This window comes from Ammodytes marinus (assembly GCF_949987685.1).
Source record: "Ammodytes marinus genome assembly, chromosome: 4".
NCBI lineage: Eukaryota > Metazoa > Chordata > Actinopteri > Uranoscopiformes > Ammodytidae > Ammodytes > Ammodytes marinus.
In genome coordinates this window covers 25,994,187-26,013,385 of record NC_137233.1, presented here as the reverse complement: position 1 = coordinate 26,013,385, position 19,199 = coordinate 25,994,187, and the positions used below count along the sequence as shown (strand labels likewise).

Genomic DNA, 19,199 nt, shown 5'->3' with positions numbered 1-19,199 from the left:
AAGAATCATAGCATTTAGATAGGTGTTTTTGATGTTGTTACTCAACCTTTTTATATGCTTTTTGAAAGTTAGTGTTGGATCAAGAGTGACGACTAAGTACTTAAATTCTTCCATATTTTTTATTTTTTGCCAATTAACATAAATGTCAGGACAATCTTTACATTTACACCTATTTGAAAAGTACATTGTAACAGTCATCTCAACATTAAGTGTAAGATTTGAGTCAGTATGCCATTTAGCAACATTTTCCATTTCCTTAGTCAATTTAAAAGCAACTTCTGAGGCATTTTTCCCATGGGTGTACAAAACAGTGTCATCAGCATACATCATAAGTTTAACATCATTACAAACGGATGGAAGGCATCAAGGAGTTGTGTTACTATCTGGCTTTTCCCCTTTATTTGCTATCAGCAGCTTTCTTCCATCGAACAGGAGCACATTGTTGAGTGATACCTTTGATTCATAGCCAATCATGAAATTATCTTCTATGTTTTCCTGAATTTCTATAATATTTGTCCTTCAATCCAGGGTTTTAGAAGTGCCTGATTTTCCTGTCTTTATTGTAGTTTTACCAACGCACCAGCTCCAGGTTCATCTGTCTGTTCTCTCAGTGCTTTTGTTCTTATCAGCTCTACTGGGCATCTCCCAATCAATAGGGTCTGGACCATCGCTTACATTTGCACTTGTCAATTTGTGAATCTAAGTGGTGACCTCATTTATTTTTTTCACCTTTGATCAGTACTGGCGATAGAGGTGGCAGAGTGAGACACATTTTTTGCTTTTGGTGGGCAATACCATTACTGTTACCATTCTTATCCACAAGATGGCAGACGTACCCCTCATTGGGGAGTCACATACTCTGGTGCTGTATGAATCCAGACAATTTTTATTTTTTTTCTGTAGTTGAAAACTTGTGTAAAAATAAAGTGCTTCAAACTTTGGTCAACGTTCTGCTGGTAGGCCTCTCATGTAACGCAAGGCAATGTTTTGTTAGCAACCAAATTTGACTTTGTTGCCCAGTTCTTATGGCTAAATCCTTAACTTGTGACTGAGTTCTGATCTATAATCCTATGTGTTCTAGTGCTAGCGTTTGCATGTGTGTTGTGGTGCACGTCAGCACATTGAGGCAATGCCATTTCCTTTTCAGCAGATGTTTCACTCACCAGCTCTATTATAAATTCCACTTCCCTCTCTTTGTTGTGAAACCCGTCTTGTCTTCTTATTGGTGTTCTGTATCTAACATTATATGACCTTCTCATTCAAGGGTCCCCAAACCTTAACATGGACAGTCCACAGAAGGGGGACTACAAGTTGAGCAACTCTGGGAAGGACCCTGCAAAGGTTAGTGTCACGAAGGCATTGAAAACACGACAACCGAGTGCATATCTTTCTAACCTCACTGCAGCCAAATGATGAACTTTGACTCTTTTGACAAATAGCAGCCCTGTCCTGGTAGTGTTATGTTATGTCACGGCCCTTGCACACGTCATTGTTTGTCCGTTATGTCAGACCTATCTACTAGTAATGGCAATAATTATGGACAGCGTCTTTCTGTGAGGTCACTGAGTAAATATGGACATGACCTTTGAAATTTACACACAACGAAGCTTTCTGTATTCTGTGCAAAGATCCTGTCTGTGATTTTTAAGGTTTTGACCTGATGCTGAAACAGAGGCCCTTTACCTCTCCACAGTTTGAATCTGTACTCAAATTAACTTTAGTGATAAGTAAGTCAAGAAACAAAAGAAGATAAAATACGATCACCTTTGACATATGCTTCAAAGAGGTATGATTTATGTTCATTAATATAAAAAATATATTAAGATACATATTATGATTCAGTCCTGGTTATCATGAGATTTAATATGCAGTTATCTTGTTCACTTGCATCCACATTGGAAAATCTAGTTACTACTCTGAACTACTTGCCAAATACTGATATATGAATACACTGCACACAGAAAATCATATTGGAAAATCACATCAAAGAAACCACTGTATTGCTTTGGCCAAAATGTTTAAATAATGATGGCTTTTCAAGAGATGCCGATCACTCAATGCCATGGACCATTTGCACACTGCTTGTGGCTATGCAAACAAGTTTAAGGTTGTGGCTTTGATCTGGCTGTCCGAACAGGGCAACTTTTATTGATAGCCGTCCAGTACCTCAATAATACATCTCACTGAAATGATAACATAGCCAGTCAGTTTCCAATCTCCCAGTACCATCCTGGATGGCAGCTTTGATCTATTGCCAACTGAGCAAAGTCCTAGCAGAGAAATGTCCTTACACTGTAAAAACACTTACACCAAATCTGCTCAATAAAATTGAGAAATTAAATCTAACTGGCGGTGAGATTCAGCGGTATCTGGGGGTGTGCTACACACAAGTTTTCAGAAAGGGGGAGGTGGAGAAAAAGACACAATGTTATTTGTTCTCATACTTCAGAAGTGTCCAGTCATACATGGGACCCTAATGTTGAAAAAACATGCAAAGTTCATTTTACATAATAGGTGACCTTTTAACATGAATCTGTGGTCTTTTGCTGGCATTTTTAGTTTTTGCCATGGCCAATAAGGGAAACACATTTGTGCCTGAATAACAGTGTCTTTCAACAGTGTTTCAGTTCTCCACTGTACACATGTACATTGCTGAACAACTCCATCGATCTGGCAATTCTCTATACCCCTGATACACAGAATCATGCCTTTTTCAAACGATCAAGCCGGCCCCCTGGGAATCAATTATGCAGCACCAGTGTAAACGAGATGCTGTGTGGCATATGCATGAGTAAGTGGTAACACATGCAAAATGGAGAAGAAGGAATCTCCAGAGACACATATGATGATTAGTCATTTTAAGTGCAATAAAGATATAGGGGCAGAAACATTGAACCTCCAACGTAGTTTTCTTTTCCAGACGATGACTGTAGGCTGCTTCCAAGTTTAATTCACTGATGGAGATAAAGAGACACTCAGATAAAATAACCTGCAGTAGCCCTGTTTTCCCACCTTCAGATTTAGCTCCTGCTTTTCCTCTGTTGTGTCCCTGTTGCCACTATTTGCTGAAGTCCATTCCCTCAAATTCCAAGACTTTGACTTTCCTTTTTTTTCAGGAGTTGAACAGATCACATTAGATTGTATAGGCTATACAGCATAGGCTAAGCCATACAATAAAGCAAAGCCACCTTACAACAGTAATAGCCTAATTTAGTTTCTTCAACACATGATATTTAGTTACCTGTCACTGATAGATTTTTAAAGAGGCACTTTGGATGAGCTGTATACCGTCTTTTGCTCTGCTTTACTGCATTTTATCAGATGCCAACCTCTGCTCAGCGTTGTGAGCACACATCCTTTACGTTGTTTGCTTTCATCCTCTCCTCCTGTAGCCTCAACCCACAATCCTTTCCCCTCCTCTTTCACATCTAAGTCTTCCTCAAATCCCCCCATCCCCCCACTGTATCCCCCTGTGCTGGATCACGGGGCTGTTCCTCTGGGTCTGGGTTGTGGCCCTGGGCAGAGGTGTATGTTGATGCTGTGAATACAAAAGTGCTTCACTTACGAGTGTATATAATATGGATAGGAGACCGTTTATACCTCTAGACTGGACCCAGATCCATTTTATGGAGGTTGTTTATCATGATTACGGTTGTAATAAATCCCCTTTGTTTTTCTTAACATACAATAAAAAGAGTGAAGTCATCAGAATTATTTAGAATTTTGAATCACCATCCCAAAAAATAAATAGATTTTAAAAAACATATCTTTATTTCAATAAGTCTGTTATATTCTTGAAAATGTAAAAACGCTTTATCATTTTGCTAATGGTTAGTTAGTTAGTTAGTTAAATCTTTATTGTCCACGGTGTGGAGATTCGTCTTCGGTCTCATACAAAAAACAACAAGCAGGGCAACACAACAACAACAACAACAAAAGCAACAACAACAACATTTAAACACAGACATCTTCAGGGCAAGAAGCAGGACAGCAGTGGCAGTATACACATCAGCGGGACATGGTGTTCAGTACCCCAATCGCTTTAGGAGTGAAGGAATTTTTAAAAATGTTACGATTTGCCCTTGGCACTCTGTAACGTCTACCCGAGGGAAGAAGTTCAAACTCCCTATGGAGTGGATGGGACGGATCGTTTGCTATTTTAACAGCTTTTTTCCTCAGCACTTCGTCGTACATACAACTTAAATGTTTCTGTTTTGTCCCTATGATTTTTGAGGCAAGGTTTATTATTCTCTGTAGCTTGCTTCTTCCTTTTACGTTTAGGTTACCATACCACATTGCCATATTAAAGGTTAAAATGCCCTCAATAAGGTTCTTATAAACTGTTTCCATAATGTACTTGCTCACTCTGAATGAGTTGAGTTTGCGCAGTAGATGGAGACGTTGGTTACAGGTTTTAAAAATATAGTCTGTGTTTTCACTAAAATTTAGATTGCAATCAATAAATGTACCTAACTATTTGAAACTGTCTACTACCTCTACAACTTGTCCCCTAATTGTAAGGGGCTGCACATAGTCCTTTTCATGAAAAACAAGTTCCTGTGTTTTTGTGACATTCATTTCTAAGGAACTTACATCACACCACTTCTGAAGAGATGCCACATATGCTCTATATGCTCCCTCTCCGACTACAATAATACATAACATTATACATTTTCCAATCCTTTGCTTATTTTGTCTTGCCAGTTACAGGAACTAGATGGCGATGAACGTTGAGTTTGGCCAAAATCTGGTAAATACAGTATATCTAAAGGTTTGATCAACAGCAAGATACAACAACACTGACCATATTTCCATGAGATTTGTGAAATATGGATATGTATCCATGATATTCAAATCATTTGTCATAGGCCATATTTTTGACCTATATACAATATATATATACATTGAATTGAATAATTCAGAACATTCATGTTCTCTAGAGAGTATGAACCCATATTATTAATACTCCTCGCCATCTTCTGGCCTCAATTTCTACTTTGCACGCGGCATATCTTACGATCCTATGGTGCTATATGCACTGTACCATGAAATTCATTCTCCCAAAGGGTATGAATGGCTTGGAATCCATGACTTTGCTACCTTTTGTCTTGTGCCACCAATAGGACACACTTTAAGAATGTAGCACGTCAAGAGACGAGGCTCAGTGTTCTTTGTTCTGCCATGGTTCTTTTTCAGTTTGGGGTTTAATGAACTGCTTATGGCTCTTCACACTTGACCTGCACTACTTATACAAAGCTCCATGTTAATCTAATAATAGCCTAATGTTTTCGGCATAGAAGTTTGTGATGGTTCGTGTTTGTATCAGTAGAATGAACCTCTGTGTTATGTGTGTTCTCTCGTTAGCAACCAGTCACAGCCTGTCTGTTGAGCGCAGCCTTCTTCGGTGCCCTGGGCTCATCCTTCATTTACGGTTACAACCTCTCTGTGGTCAACGCCCCCGCTACGGTGAGTCACACTGTTAACTCGTCTTGTAAGCCTGTTTGCGCCAATGATGACTTCTAGAAGTCAACCAATCAATGACTTCAGCCAATAAATAAACGTATTCCTTGAGTCAGTGCTTCAGAATGAGGATTTAATTAAGTTACCTTTATTGCAGGTAATTAAGAGCCAACGGATGCTGAATTGTCTGCTACTCTGAATTGATTGTCCAAAATTTTCATGTTAATTTTTTGACATTTTAAGAAAAAGTCAATGTTTAGTATTAGAACATCTTGTGTTTGCCTTTCACAATGTACAATTGTTCTGCTGGTGAATGGTTTTACAGTTTCTCCCAAACATAAACTTCAGTTCTATTACAGAAAGGGTCTTGTCAGTATAGATTAAATGGCCTACCCATCATTTAGTATTAGATACTTTTCTGTCATTTCTTTTTTTCATTCATTGGTCATATATACTTTGCTTTTCAATATGACTATTGTTTTTGATCCCGAAAGTTGAATCATAATCACGGCAAAAACATTCTTTGGTAACACTTTATATTAATGGTACATAAATCATCATGAATTCATGTCTGAATTAATGCATGCAAATGCATGAATTAATTCATGAAGTACTTCATGAACTATCAGTAACTAACTAGGATTAATAGTATCTAATTCATGATTTAACACAGGAACAATACATTCATTAATGCACCATGTTAGGTATGTGATTCATCATGATCCTTGAGTTATTACTGATGATCATGTCTGACTAGTCACACCAATACACATGTGTTATATTAAATACCAAGTGTTGAAATCATGATGAACTAAGCATTAATTGATCATGACTTCATCATGTTTGTGGCCCCTCAAATAAAGTGGCAACCTGGTATTTCAAGGTCAGAACTTATATAATTGTGACCATGAATTGAATTAAATCGTTTGAAGAAGACAAACCAGGTCACCACTTTATTTGAGGGGCCACAAAAAGGATGAAGTCAGAGAAAATGAATGCTTAGTTCACCATGATATACTTGTGTATTTTGGTGTTACTAGTCAGACATGATCATCATGATGAATCACATACTGTACCTTACTCGTTGCTTTATCTAATGTATTGTTCCTGAGTTAAACCATGCATGAGAAAGCATAAATCCTAGTGAAATACCGATAATTCATGAAGTACTACATTAATTAATTCATGCATGTTCATGCATTAATTCAGATATGAATTCATGATGATTCATGTACCATTAAAATAAATTGTTACCCATTCTCTTTCTACAAAAACAACGGAATCTACTTATTCCAGTTTTCATTTGCAATCAGTCTCAGCATGGAGAATAACACAAGATGTTAGTGCAGGGACACCTGTCAGATACATACAAATCTTCAGGAAGGCATTTATGTTTGCTGCCTGGGCTAGGCTAGACATTTCCATGGTCAGTACTCAGTAAATCATTTTTGATTTGTGAAAGTGAAATTGCAATTTTCAAAAAAATAGCATTTTAATGTGCCAGTCTGGTTGAGTGGCACATAGATGAGAAACAGAATACTTCTCTGTTTGAGCTTGTGTTTGTTAGAGGTAATAAGCGCACATGCAATGGCAAGGAAATGCAGTAAAGGGACTTCAGCTTTCATAAAAAAACAAGTAGAGCCTCATTTATGTCATTCATGCTTCTGTATGAAACTGTAATTGATACTAGTTTAAAAGCTATAGTGCGTAACTTCTGTCACCCCCAAGAGTAATTCTGAGTAATCACAACACCATGCACTGTCGGCGCATCTACATTTGTTAAGCCTTCGGTGATCGCGCATGGATTTTATTATTTTTGCAGTACACCAAGGTTTTTTCTTAGGAGTGGAATCGACAACTAACACAGTTCTTGGATGCTTCTTAGGAATTTTTCTGAGCTCATGCACCAGTGTCGGGGTGCGACACCAGTTTGTAAACGCTGCCATACTAAGAAATACAGAGAGAGTTTTGTGGAGCTAATAGGCTTAATCAACTTTGTGTCAACTCATTTGGCAGTGGCTTGAATGTAACTGTAATTCATTTATATGAAAAAAGATACGCACTATAGCTTTAAGTGTAAACACAAGCACTAATGCAGTTATATAAAAAAAGAATAAAGGTTTGACAAATACTATGATGTCATCACTTATATTGTAGAAGAGTAAAGGACCTTACACTTTTTTCACAATGTATTGCCCATTATCTACTATTTGCCCTCGACCAACCATCAGCAGTAGGTGAATGTCTAGATTACTTCTATTCTGCCACTGGTCAGACTTACAAAGACCCATTATTTATATTCCCCACTGACAAACCAAGTCCCTAGTGACCTCACTAAGAGCATTCCTTTTCCGTTCGTCCCATCTTCCAGGCTTTTCCATATTTGGAGAGGGGCCAATAATGAGCAATTGCTTCTGCAAAAAGAGCCCATTTCTTTTGTGTAGCATCTGGTGAAACGCTCCCCAAGGGGGTAAGGCCATTATTGTGTGCAAACACTGCTTGAATTACCTTCCAGATATTCCCTAAAATTCTCAGTATTCACCTTCTTATGAAAGCTTTTTGTTAAAGCTGTGACCCACCTTTGGGTCTACTGGGCTTTCAGTAAAGATAATATCTGCATATTCTGTTGATCTTGACTCTAAACTTTTCACAAGAGGCTTTATTAGACATTTAAACATGCTTTCTTTACTTTTCTCAATCCCTCAGAGAAAAAACCTGCGCCTCGTTTATTTGTTTATGTTGCAGCTCACCCTCCAGTTTGTGAGCTGAGCAGTTGCCTGTTGTTTATTCTCCTTCATTTGCTTCTTCAACCCATGATACACAAGCTCATCATTAGTCCAGCACTGGCTCCTCTCCACCTCAAATTCCTATAAATACATGAACAAGCAGCTTCCTGATTCTTTTTTAAGTATAGCCAGAATGTAAAGTAATGTATATGCTCCCGACCTGTCATCAGCTTTAAACGAATGTGAGGAAAATACAGGTTAATTCAAATGCCCAACACTTATCACAAAGAAAATAAAACAACATACACTGTGGTAACATAAGGGACACAGGAGGCAAGATTAACAATAAAAGAGACTCTGAGACAGGGGACATGAAACATAGTGTCTTTTAATAAAGGATTTAGGGGAAAGGGAACTAAGGATCTCTCCCGTCCGGGTTCTTTGGCTCTCAACCTTCACTCTACAAAGGGCTTTTCAACTGTCCTGTGGGCAGAGAGAGAGAGAGAGAGAGAGAGAGAGAGAGAGAGAACTGTGAGCTTTTCTTATCACCTTTATGGTTGACCTAGATCAGTTCCCTAAAGGCCTGGACACACCGGCCCGATAATCGCCGTCGTAGAGTCCTGAGGGGGCGGGGACACGAATCTGTTTGGTGTGTGCCGTGAAATCGGTCGTCGTAGATGTCATCGGGCTTCTTTCAGTTGGAGCAATTTGATTTGTGGAGGGCTAGCGAATCAGTGAAGCCCGGAAGTGAGGCGGGTAGCACAAACAGCTAACAACAGTTGGCCATCGTTTTAATGTGTTTGTTTGTTTCGTTCAGCGAGTACTCACATGCATCAACCCTTGTTGACTGCTCGACACCATGCTCGACACTCTCTGCTAAAAATGGTGCTCTTCATGGTCCATAAATATAAATACGTATTTCTATCTATGTTTATGGTCTAGAGAGCTGTCCCATAATTTCCGGCTTCCGTATTATTTCGGGCCACAATACAGATTAGCGCCGCCTGCTGTTATGGAGACATTACGTGCCGCGCAAGCGCAGAGCGTACTGAAAGTCAGCAGTCGGCTTGGTGTGTTCTTTGCACTTTTTTGGCCGCGACGGGAAGACTGGAGCTGCCTGAATCGGCAAACTCCATTTTCGGGTAGTCGGACTTGTGTGTCCTGGCCTTAAGGTGGGGCTTCACTAGTGACCTTTTACCAGCCTGTTGATTGAAGTCAGAGTAATGATTCTTGCCTGCTCTGCTGTTCACAACTTTTGTTGCCAACTATGCATTGCAGTAAGGACGTGTCATTGTGTAAAAAAAAAAACTAAAAAATAACCAAAAGTATTCTGTGCTTATTTGAAAACAACTGTTATATATTCAAAAAAAGTTACTTGAATAATGCATCAAAATATTCAGAATTATGTTATGTATTATGTATGAGGCTGTAGAGCTCATCAAAATAAAATGTATTATTTTAGTCTTGAACCTGAATGATAGGTTCAGGTAAAACCATCGTTTCACTCTGGTAATTCGCCAGTATTATGATGATCACATACGCCGGCGCTGCAGTGATCCCGGCGTACATGTTGTTTGTTTCCAAAGCAGGAGACGCAGGGTCTCATTATCAAGAGAGACCTGGTCGGACGGCAATAGGACAACACAAGGTTACAGATACAAACACATCATACAAATTGTAAAAATTTGAATTATGAGAGCAAAGTGCCAGAGTGGTAATCAGAGTTTGAATACAAATAAAAAAAAAATCCCTAGGGTAGTCTGGACTGTCCTGTTTGGACTGGACAGAGTGATGAGGTCCTGAAAGCGTATAGGCTTTAGCTGCACAGTCTGTGACATGTTAAGTGTATAAGTAGATGGGCAGTAGTCTAAGCATGGATTTACGAATAAAGTTGTAACAGTGCTGCAGAGTTCTGCACATTGAAAGTGATGTCTAGAGAATATGAAGTGTGGTGGTGTGTGAGGGGATTACAATTAGTTATGAACGTCAGAGCTCCGTGATGGAGAGCATCCAGCAGATGAAGTGAAGAGGGTGAGCTGAGGCATTCATCTATTAAACGTCCCTATTATCCAAGAGAGGCAAGAAGGCGGCAACAGCAAGGCATTTCTTTGCATCAGAGGGACAACAGGCTTTGTTCATACAAAAAAACAATATACACTGTTACTGTAGGGGAGAACGGGGTAATCGGAGCCACTTTTTACATTTGCTCCCCTCTAAGCGAGCTAAAATGAGGGGACATATTTCCCATTAATTCAGGATGTTTCCTAGAAATGGGCATTAGCAGAATTCTTTCAAGACAAAGGGCAGTGAAAATATGATTGTTTTAAAAAAAGTTGACATGTGGCTCACTTTACCCCAGCTGTGGGGTAAACTGATCCACTTACTTTTTCCACTCTGAAACTACCATAACAACACATATTGTAACAGTAAGAATCCTGAAAGCTAGCCACACATTCCAGAACTAATGTCGGACTAGTAAAAGAATGATGGGGTCAATTAAGCAAAGCAAATTTTCTTAACACTGAAAGTAACTCTGAACAAAATCAAATACAACATATTATAATTCAAAAGGTTTTAATAAGATTCAAATGAAAGATAGAACCAGTTAGATTAGAACACAGTCTGGGGGTCAGAACACAGGACCCTTAGAGCCAGCTAGTGTCTGGGGGCCAAAGCATAGGAAAATCAGAACCAGCGAGAACAGCCTGCGACTCAGAACACAGGAGAAGACCCAACTGGATTATAACATCAGCCTGTCATACTCTACAACTAGGCCTACTCTACATTCCAGCCCTGAAGGTTACAGGGACAGATGAGAAGATGCTCTTTCCGTGTGGTTGCCCCAGGTCGTTTTCCTGGTGTATTTCCTTGGCATGATGGCTTTTCTACAATGTGTATGACATTAAAATAAAGGATATGTCATGTAATATTACATTAAAATATGTTTAAGACTAAACTTAACTTGTGCCTCACAGCATTTGGCTCACTTTCCCCCACCACCACAATTTGAGAAAAAACTACCTCTCTTTGCATTTAAGGCTAATCTTCAGTTATGGTTTAATTTGTTGGTAGTTCATCAACACGTATGATAGAAGTTTTTCAACGTGAAGACATTTGCTTTGGCACAACAGTTGATTAAGTTGACAGCAAGACAATTTACTTTTACAAGCAAAATGCCTATTTTGGTGAAAAAAACATGCTTACCACAGCACCATGAGGTCCTCTTTTTCAGGGCCATGGGGAAATGAGAGGGGCTTGAAAACATATATCTCACATGACCACAAATGTTTTCCGTTGCCTAGATACAGGGGGTGGCTCACATTACCTGATGCCTCAGATTCCCCCGTTCTCCCCTATGTTTTTATACATCATGTACAGTATTTGAGAAACCATATTCGGGGTAGGAAATTAACAATCAACCCAGTAAAACGCAACGAAACAGTAAAATACAAGAACATTTGCTATAGGACCAACCACACTTTCATTAAATAGCCAGTCCACTCTTTGTACTATCGGTCTGGTACCTTCCACAATTATGGGAGGTATACATTAAAACATGTCATACACAGAAATACAGTGAATTACAATATTAAGTTGACTTTTGATTTTAGTCAATCATTTTGAAAAAATGCATGTTTAAAGCTTTTTGTCTTTTATAATGGAACTGTTTTCCATTGTGACATACATTTTCCTTGCTTCTTTAAAATCAAATGACAACACATAAACCAACATTTCTTGAGCTGTGATTGGACAGTCGATTGTTTTTCATTTTGGCATAGACAATATGTTAACATTTCAAAAAGGAAAATTAGGTGCAGTGTATTTAGCATTGACAGGTCTATGCAGTTCTGGCAGACAACACTGAAATTCAAAGTCATAGATAGAAAAAAATGTTGTTGTTGTTTTCTTTAAACAGATATGCATTTAATGATGACACAATAAATTCATTAAAAAGGAAATGCAAATGATAACAAATCTGCTTAGTATATAACAGCAGTTCTGCATTTTTTTTGCAGTTTACTAATGTGCCCTCCCGCATAACCTCAGGTCACAATAAATAAGGTTTATTGATTATGTCTGGAGGAAATTATACAGGTGGTGATCGGAAATAAATATTTGTTGAGATATTTAATTGTTTAACACAGGAAATTAGAGTGCAATTTGGGTACACTTATGACTGATTGAGCTTTGTGTATGTTCAGCTTCTATCTCAAAAAACAAGTAAAAGGGTTCAGTTACACTTTAAGTGAATCAGAATCAAAATCAGAAGAGGAAACGGGTTTAAAATGAATGCCATTCCACAAGGAATTTGCCTTAGTGATGTGGTGCATAACAGGCCAATTCTGCAGCATGGAGTAAGTAACAGTTTTGAAGGCTTGACATTTATGGCAAAAATAGGTACAATACTGCCCACTGCAATGGTGATGAAAAGCCTTTAGAATCAAGTGTAGTCTGTATCCCCACCTTCCTTTTCACTTCAATAAAATAAAATATTATATCATCAGTGCCGTACCCAAGGTAACTTTTCAGTTGACTGCTCGACAAACAAACACAGTTCCCCGTAATGATGATTGCAAGGAAAGCCTTACTGCCTCTGGGCCGTAGGAAACACATTGAAAAAGATTGTTACATTGCCTCCTCTGCTTTTAGCACTGACAGGGGCATAGACAAGGGTTGCTCCCCACTGGGCACCACCGTTTATAACACTAGGTGTACAAGGATACTGTTTTCAATAGAAATACAAAATGGATTTAACAATTTTAAAAGCAAATACAAGGTCATTATGTTTTTTACGCTTTGGAACATTCTATAATAAGAATAACACTTCAGTCAAAGGATAAGTGCTTTGAGACACATACTAATGGATTGGATTTAATATATAGTAGGCTACTCCTTTCTTGACGATATTATTTTACATTTAACTAGCCAAATTGTTTAGATTAGTTTGGATCATAACACAAACTTGCACAAGAAACTGTAGATTTGCCTCCTGCTCAAAGTATATAATGCATATTTCAGTATGATACACTGGACTCTGTGCAATGCATAATGGCATTTTTTTCCCAGCTTTGTCTTGTGTCCTTCATAGCCGAACTTCCCTTTTGCTTTCATTTAGATTGGTATTTTTGTCTTTACATGAATGAAAAATGGAATGAACGAATGATGTAAGATTCCTTTGAAAAGTGTCCTTCTTGTATTGCAGTACATTAGAGCGTTCTACAATAAGACATGGATTGAGCGATATGGGGAGCCTGTTGCAGCAGAGACAGCCACTCTTCTCTGGTCCATCACAGTGTCCATATTTGCTATCGGAGGCCTTCTTGGAACGCTATTTGTCTCTTTATTGATCAAAGCACTGGGAAGGTGAGTCGACTAACATGAAATTAAATTAGCAGATTAGTCAGCTAACATTGACTTCAACCAAGGCCTATTAAACTCACTCCAGTTTTAGCAGATGAACATCACATTAACATTCACATTTAAAAGCGTCAGAAAAAAAACTACCATTAAAAATTTAAAGTCACCACAGTTCTACGGGACACTGATGTGGACAACAGTTTACATTAAAGTTAGATCAGAGAACAAACACAAAATGGTAAGAATAATTTTCTGGAATGTCCTCGCCCACTTTTTAGTACAGGGCATTTAAAAAACAGAAGCTTGTTGACTTCTGATTTTCACAAATTAATTATATGTTTTAGTTGTCAACAGTAGGCCTGCTGTATTACATTTTTAAATAATTTGAAAGATTGTCTAGCTGGAATCACAATGCTATGGAGCGTAGGAGACAATGCGGCTGTATTCTCTCTGTTTTCTTTTTCATGCAGCTCCCATTTTCCATTTTCTTTTATTACCATTCGTACCTTGTGCACTGTCTCTGACAGTCTTTACAACCGTCAGCTCAGTGCAGAAAATGTAGGAATTCACAATGTAAAAAGCACTTGCCATTATACAGCACAGGAAGAGGCAGGGGGACACTTCTTAAGGGACTGCCATTGGGGTTTGCTAGTATAGATGAACGTTTATGGATTTGACATTGATTTCTACAACAGCACGATAGTAGCTCACTGCAAGCTAGAACTATTATAAACAAGATACTATTAAATGTGCAGTTAACCTTAATCATCTCTGAGTGAAGGTTTACCTCAAATGATAAATGTCTGTTTTTATGTTTTTGTCCTTGCTTTTCTCCCTGGTTCATAGGAGATTTATGTGCACCGATTGCAGTTACGCAACTTATGAATCAAAATCTGATCTAACATTTTAATATAATGACAAAGGTTTTGCCCCCATCATCATATATTTTATAACATGTAACATGGTAGTCATGGTTTCTAAGGTTTGTTTTTGGGAGTTGTCGATAAAGAAATTCAGACTGTGAGGCAGTGATCTGACAACTTGTTCCCCACTATAAGATCCAATCTTGCTGTGTGGAGTGTATTTATTGTTATTCTCCCTCCGTATCCTCTGCTAGAGATCTGTGGGCCAGCTGGTAGTTTTGCTTAACTTCAGATGACAGGGTGAGGAAATCTAAAATATATATATATACGGTATATTATATATGAAAAATCATAAAGCTTTCTAGGGGGAAAGTGCACTCTAGTGATCGAGTTCATTAAAAGTTTGTCACCAAAGCGAAGGTAAAGTTCTTTTCAATATCGTGATGATTAAATATTTGAACTTTATGATGAGAGATGATATTAAGATATTGCTACACACGTCTTTCTGATAAGAAGTAAACGTGTTTAAAACCCTGCTTGCTCTTACCCCCTGTATGGGTTTGTTAGATTTATACTCAGATGAAACATTTTAATTTCATCAAATATTCGAGAATGGTGTAGTGCCTGAAACCCATTACAACATTGGCTCAAGATTACATAATTCAGACCAAACCTAAGCTGCTATTGAGGCAATCTTCGGTGTGTAAGAGTAGATCTAAGTGTGAGAAAGAAGGCACACATTCAGCAACAAAAAAAGAGGAAGACAATAATGTCTTCCCTATACAATGTTCCATCACCAGTTCCAAGAGTTTCCTAAATCAACAATAGGTTAATCAGTGTAGCACTGGTGAACTGGCACAATTTTATTTTCACAGCTAACTGAAGGAAGTGGATCTTTTGAATCTGGAATTGAAACCTTCTGATAATGATATGCCCCAACACACAATGATATGCCCCAACACACCAAACTAAATGCCCTCTTAAGCTGAGAACACACCGGGCGCGTTGGCGCTTTGGGCCAAAGCGACCAACGCGCCCGATCTGGCGCTTGGTCATTTTGTGTCAAAAAGTGGTTCAACGCGTCCCTCCAACGCTTCGCAGCTAGTCTCCCCCCCATATATTTATTCCCCTAATCAACCATGGCTGCGATCAGAACCGACCCGACACAACAGCGATCATGTCCGCACAAAAACAACAACAACACGGCCAACAATTGTGCCAAAAGACAAATAAACAGCAACTGAACGGAACAAATAGCCTTAAAACAGATTCACGCCACTCGGAAATGAACACAAACAGCAAGGCAGCACCATACCAAACACATTTACAGCAGCATTGTGTGCAGGGCAGTAGAAAATAAAGGCAACTAGCCTACATTACCCTACCTGGCTGTGACAGGGGACCGTGGCTGGCGTAGATATAGGCATAAACACCGGTGCTTCGCTGTACTCGTTGTGAAAGTTCCCCGGACTAAGCCGTTATGTTTGGCTTCATTATGGAGGTGGTGGCCGCACACAACCGGGTGAGTTAACTAATGCTATCCGACCGGCGCTAACTTGGTTTATCGGCTAATGCACAGCCGCACATATTCACTGAATTAACCAGGAAGCCCATTCTCCTGGTTCACTTTCCCCACGTCTTGTAACCCCGAGCGGCTTCATACAGCACCAGGCAGCCAGCCGTAAATACATTTCCTACTCGGTGTTTGCCTCTGTGTTGTCACGGTCTAGCAAACACAGCGGTGATTATTTGCTCCTCCATTTTGTCTGAGATTTTTCTGTCCTCCGGCTCTCTGCCAGTGACGTCGGGTCAAGCTCACCGCTGATTGGCCAACGCGGCTAAACGTCACGCGCTGGAGCGTTGAAAGTTCAATTTTTTCATCTTTTTTTGACGCTTTGCTGGCGCGTTGACGCTTTGGTAACGCGCCCAAAGCGACGCTTTGCCGCGGCCAATGGATCCTCGCGCCTAAACCAATGGTTCCCTATGCAAAAATAGGATTTTTCAACGCGCCCACCACACCCAACGCGCCCGGTGTGTTCTCACCTTTACAGTTGCTTCCATATTAACTTTTGGATTTCCTGACTTCATATAACTTTGACCATTCCCCCCATTTAATCTATTCAGAAGATGGTTGGTTTTGGTGTCCATTACTTAATCAAACACTATAACAATGAATGAATCCTATCCATGTTAATGTACAGTTGATACATTGCAGTCAGTCACTCCTTTAGAAGTCCATTAGACCAGATGCCAGGATTCTCTATGAGAGATCTATACTGTATTTATATTATATATTCCCAGCTGAGGGATCACGTCATATCTGCAAACGTTTTGAGCTGTACGGTAATTAACCAAACAAAGCAGTGCAATTACAGCAGTGTAACAGATTGTGTTTACTTTTGCCGGACACATACATTGTTCTTGTTGCAGAAAATAAAAATACTGTTTGCCGTGCTTTTCACTCAGTTGTTCGTCCTTGTTGTTCGTCCTCTTAGTGTACTGCTGAATATGTTTGTAATGTTCCCTGGCCATTTACACACAACAGGTAGCATAGTTCACAAAGTACAGTTACAGACTGAAGTCCATATGAAATGTAATGTAATAGCTGCTGTACAGACAGTAGACCTCACTACTCATATAATTGCAATTAGGTTTAAGTGTTTAAATCTATAGAGTCAAGGCAAATCTAAAGTTTATGAGCTCTGCAAGGTGCAGTTTGCAAGATGAGAGTGTGTGTGGTTAAATAACACAAATTAAATTAGTATTTTTTTTTCCATACACACACACACGCACGCATGCACGCACGCACGCACGCACGCACACACACACACACACACACACACACATAGACAGACAGACAGACACACACACATGCTGTCCATTGTTTGATTTAGACTCCTTTATGCACCCACGCATTATGGGTGAGGGTCTTATTCATAAATGTTGACATTTGTGATTATTCTCTCAATGTTTTAAGATGTTAAACACGTAATCTTGAATTGACACCACATTCATGGATTTTTCACAAAGATATATCCACTTAAAGCTTGACCGGTCAGGAGCAGCCTCCTTTAGAGAATTATAGACATTGGTGGCTTTATCCTATTGAAGCCATGGTTGATGCTCCTAATTTTTGCTTTTTATGAAGGTTATTCAGAACATATTCACCTTTGCTACGTTTGCTCCAAAACACCAATTGAAATGTTATTTGAAGTCAAATTGTTTGTGATGCGTCAGGAAATTCTATTTAAATAAATCGTTGTGCTCCTTTTTGAAAAAATTATCTTTGTATAGATTAGTTTTTATGTTTTATGTCTTCAGGATGATTTTAACATGGGCCTTGATGTTCTTTGCTAAAGTTTTTCTCTCTTTTTCCAATCAAATTCTTTCCTTGACTCTAGAAAGGGAACCTTGCTGGTAAATAACGGCCTTGCTATAACAGCTGCTCTGCTGCTGGCGCTGGGCCAGAAGGCACAATCTTTTGAGATGCTAATTATCGGCCGGTTCATAATCGGAGTAGACTCTGGTAAGTTTTCAATTTAAAAGGCGTAAGGAGAACAATGTCAGTTGTTATATTTACTACTCGCCAGGCATTGTACACAAATCAGTGAAGTAGAGTATTGAATTGTAGAGGAAAATATCAATTAAAAAGAATGTTATCATGTAAATAAAGTTCAGGCCGAGAGTATATTTGACTGTACTGTATAATTAAATTAAATCAAAATAAGAGTGCTTAACATCGTATTTGTGCTCCCATGAATGCCATATTCATTAGTCGTTTATAAATCTGATATCAAAAAACAAATAACGGTTTGTTTTTTACTTTGGATTTCTTGCTCAGACCAAAAATAGAAAACAAACACAACGAGTCAAAGGCTTTGTTTGATTTTGATATATACTCTATATCCAAACTGTATGACAAGGTAGTCCGTGGCTTCAGATTGCCTACTGTGTGCCTAGATGGCCCAACTGCACACCTCTCCCAACTGTGCATGAACCGAGGAAGTGTACTTACTTTTGCATAATATGATGTTAATTTCAAACACACAAACTACTTTTTTTGGAGGGGGCCCCCCTGGCGGTTGGGGGCCCTAAGCAACCCCTTAGTTCGCTTATGCCTCGGGCCGGCTCTGGTTACGCACATCAGCAGCAGCAAAAAAGCTGGTGCCGCACAGCATTGCTGACAGTGTTTTATAGTCGCTGTATTATGTAGGCAAGCTATAATAGTCTACTGTGAAGTAAACAGACTGTCGCTTCTTTTAAATGCGGAGTGAAAGACATTAACGTCTACATTAGATGACAGTTTCCATTGTAGAGCCTGATTGATTTATTACCAGATTCCTTGTCCTCTAGTGATCCCAGTTTAAATTATTATATTATTTCTATATTCATATTGGCTACGGCTATTTAATGAGGCTTGTCTTTGGGGGGACACAATTGAACAATAACGATCGCGTGCAGTCCCAGCCGCAGAATTACATTTCAACCTGACATAAATCTGTTCAGTAGCGCAGACGTTTAAAAATCCCTATTAATAAAAAGAAGAATGATATAGGCCTACAATACAAATAGGTTCAGTAATCTGAATGTAGAACATGTTCACGATGTGCATAAGGTGGCCGCCATATGAACGAACGAGGGCTGAGAACAAGACTACTGATCAGATAAATGATCGATCAAACGTAAAATAATCAGTACATGATAAAAACATCCCAATGGAGATTTCTATGGATTGATTTTGCTTTAAACTGTACAGGGACGCAATGTGACAGTGACTCTTTTTTCAGTCGGA

At 38.9% G+C, this 19,199-nt stretch overlaps 1 protein-coding gene across 1 annotated transcript in view; it reads left to right on the top strand.

Annotated features, from left to right (window-relative positions):
• slc2a9l2 (solute carrier family 2 member 9, like 2) overlaps positions 1–19,199 on the top strand; it is a 122,614-nt gene that overhangs the window by 4,572 nt on the left and 98,843 nt on the right. Inside the window, exons 2-5 of the mRNA XM_080025446.1 lie at positions 1,265–1,341; positions 5,365–5,466; positions 13,390–13,550; positions 17,809–17,933. Of these exons, the coding sequence (XP_079881572.1) occupies positions 1,282–1,341; positions 5,365–5,466; positions 13,390–13,550; positions 17,809–17,933 (448 nt within the window). The 5' untranslated portion in view covers positions 1,265–1,281. The remainder of the gene's footprint in view (positions 1–1,264; positions 1,342–5,364; positions 5,467–13,389; positions 13,551–17,808; positions 17,934–19,199) is intronic.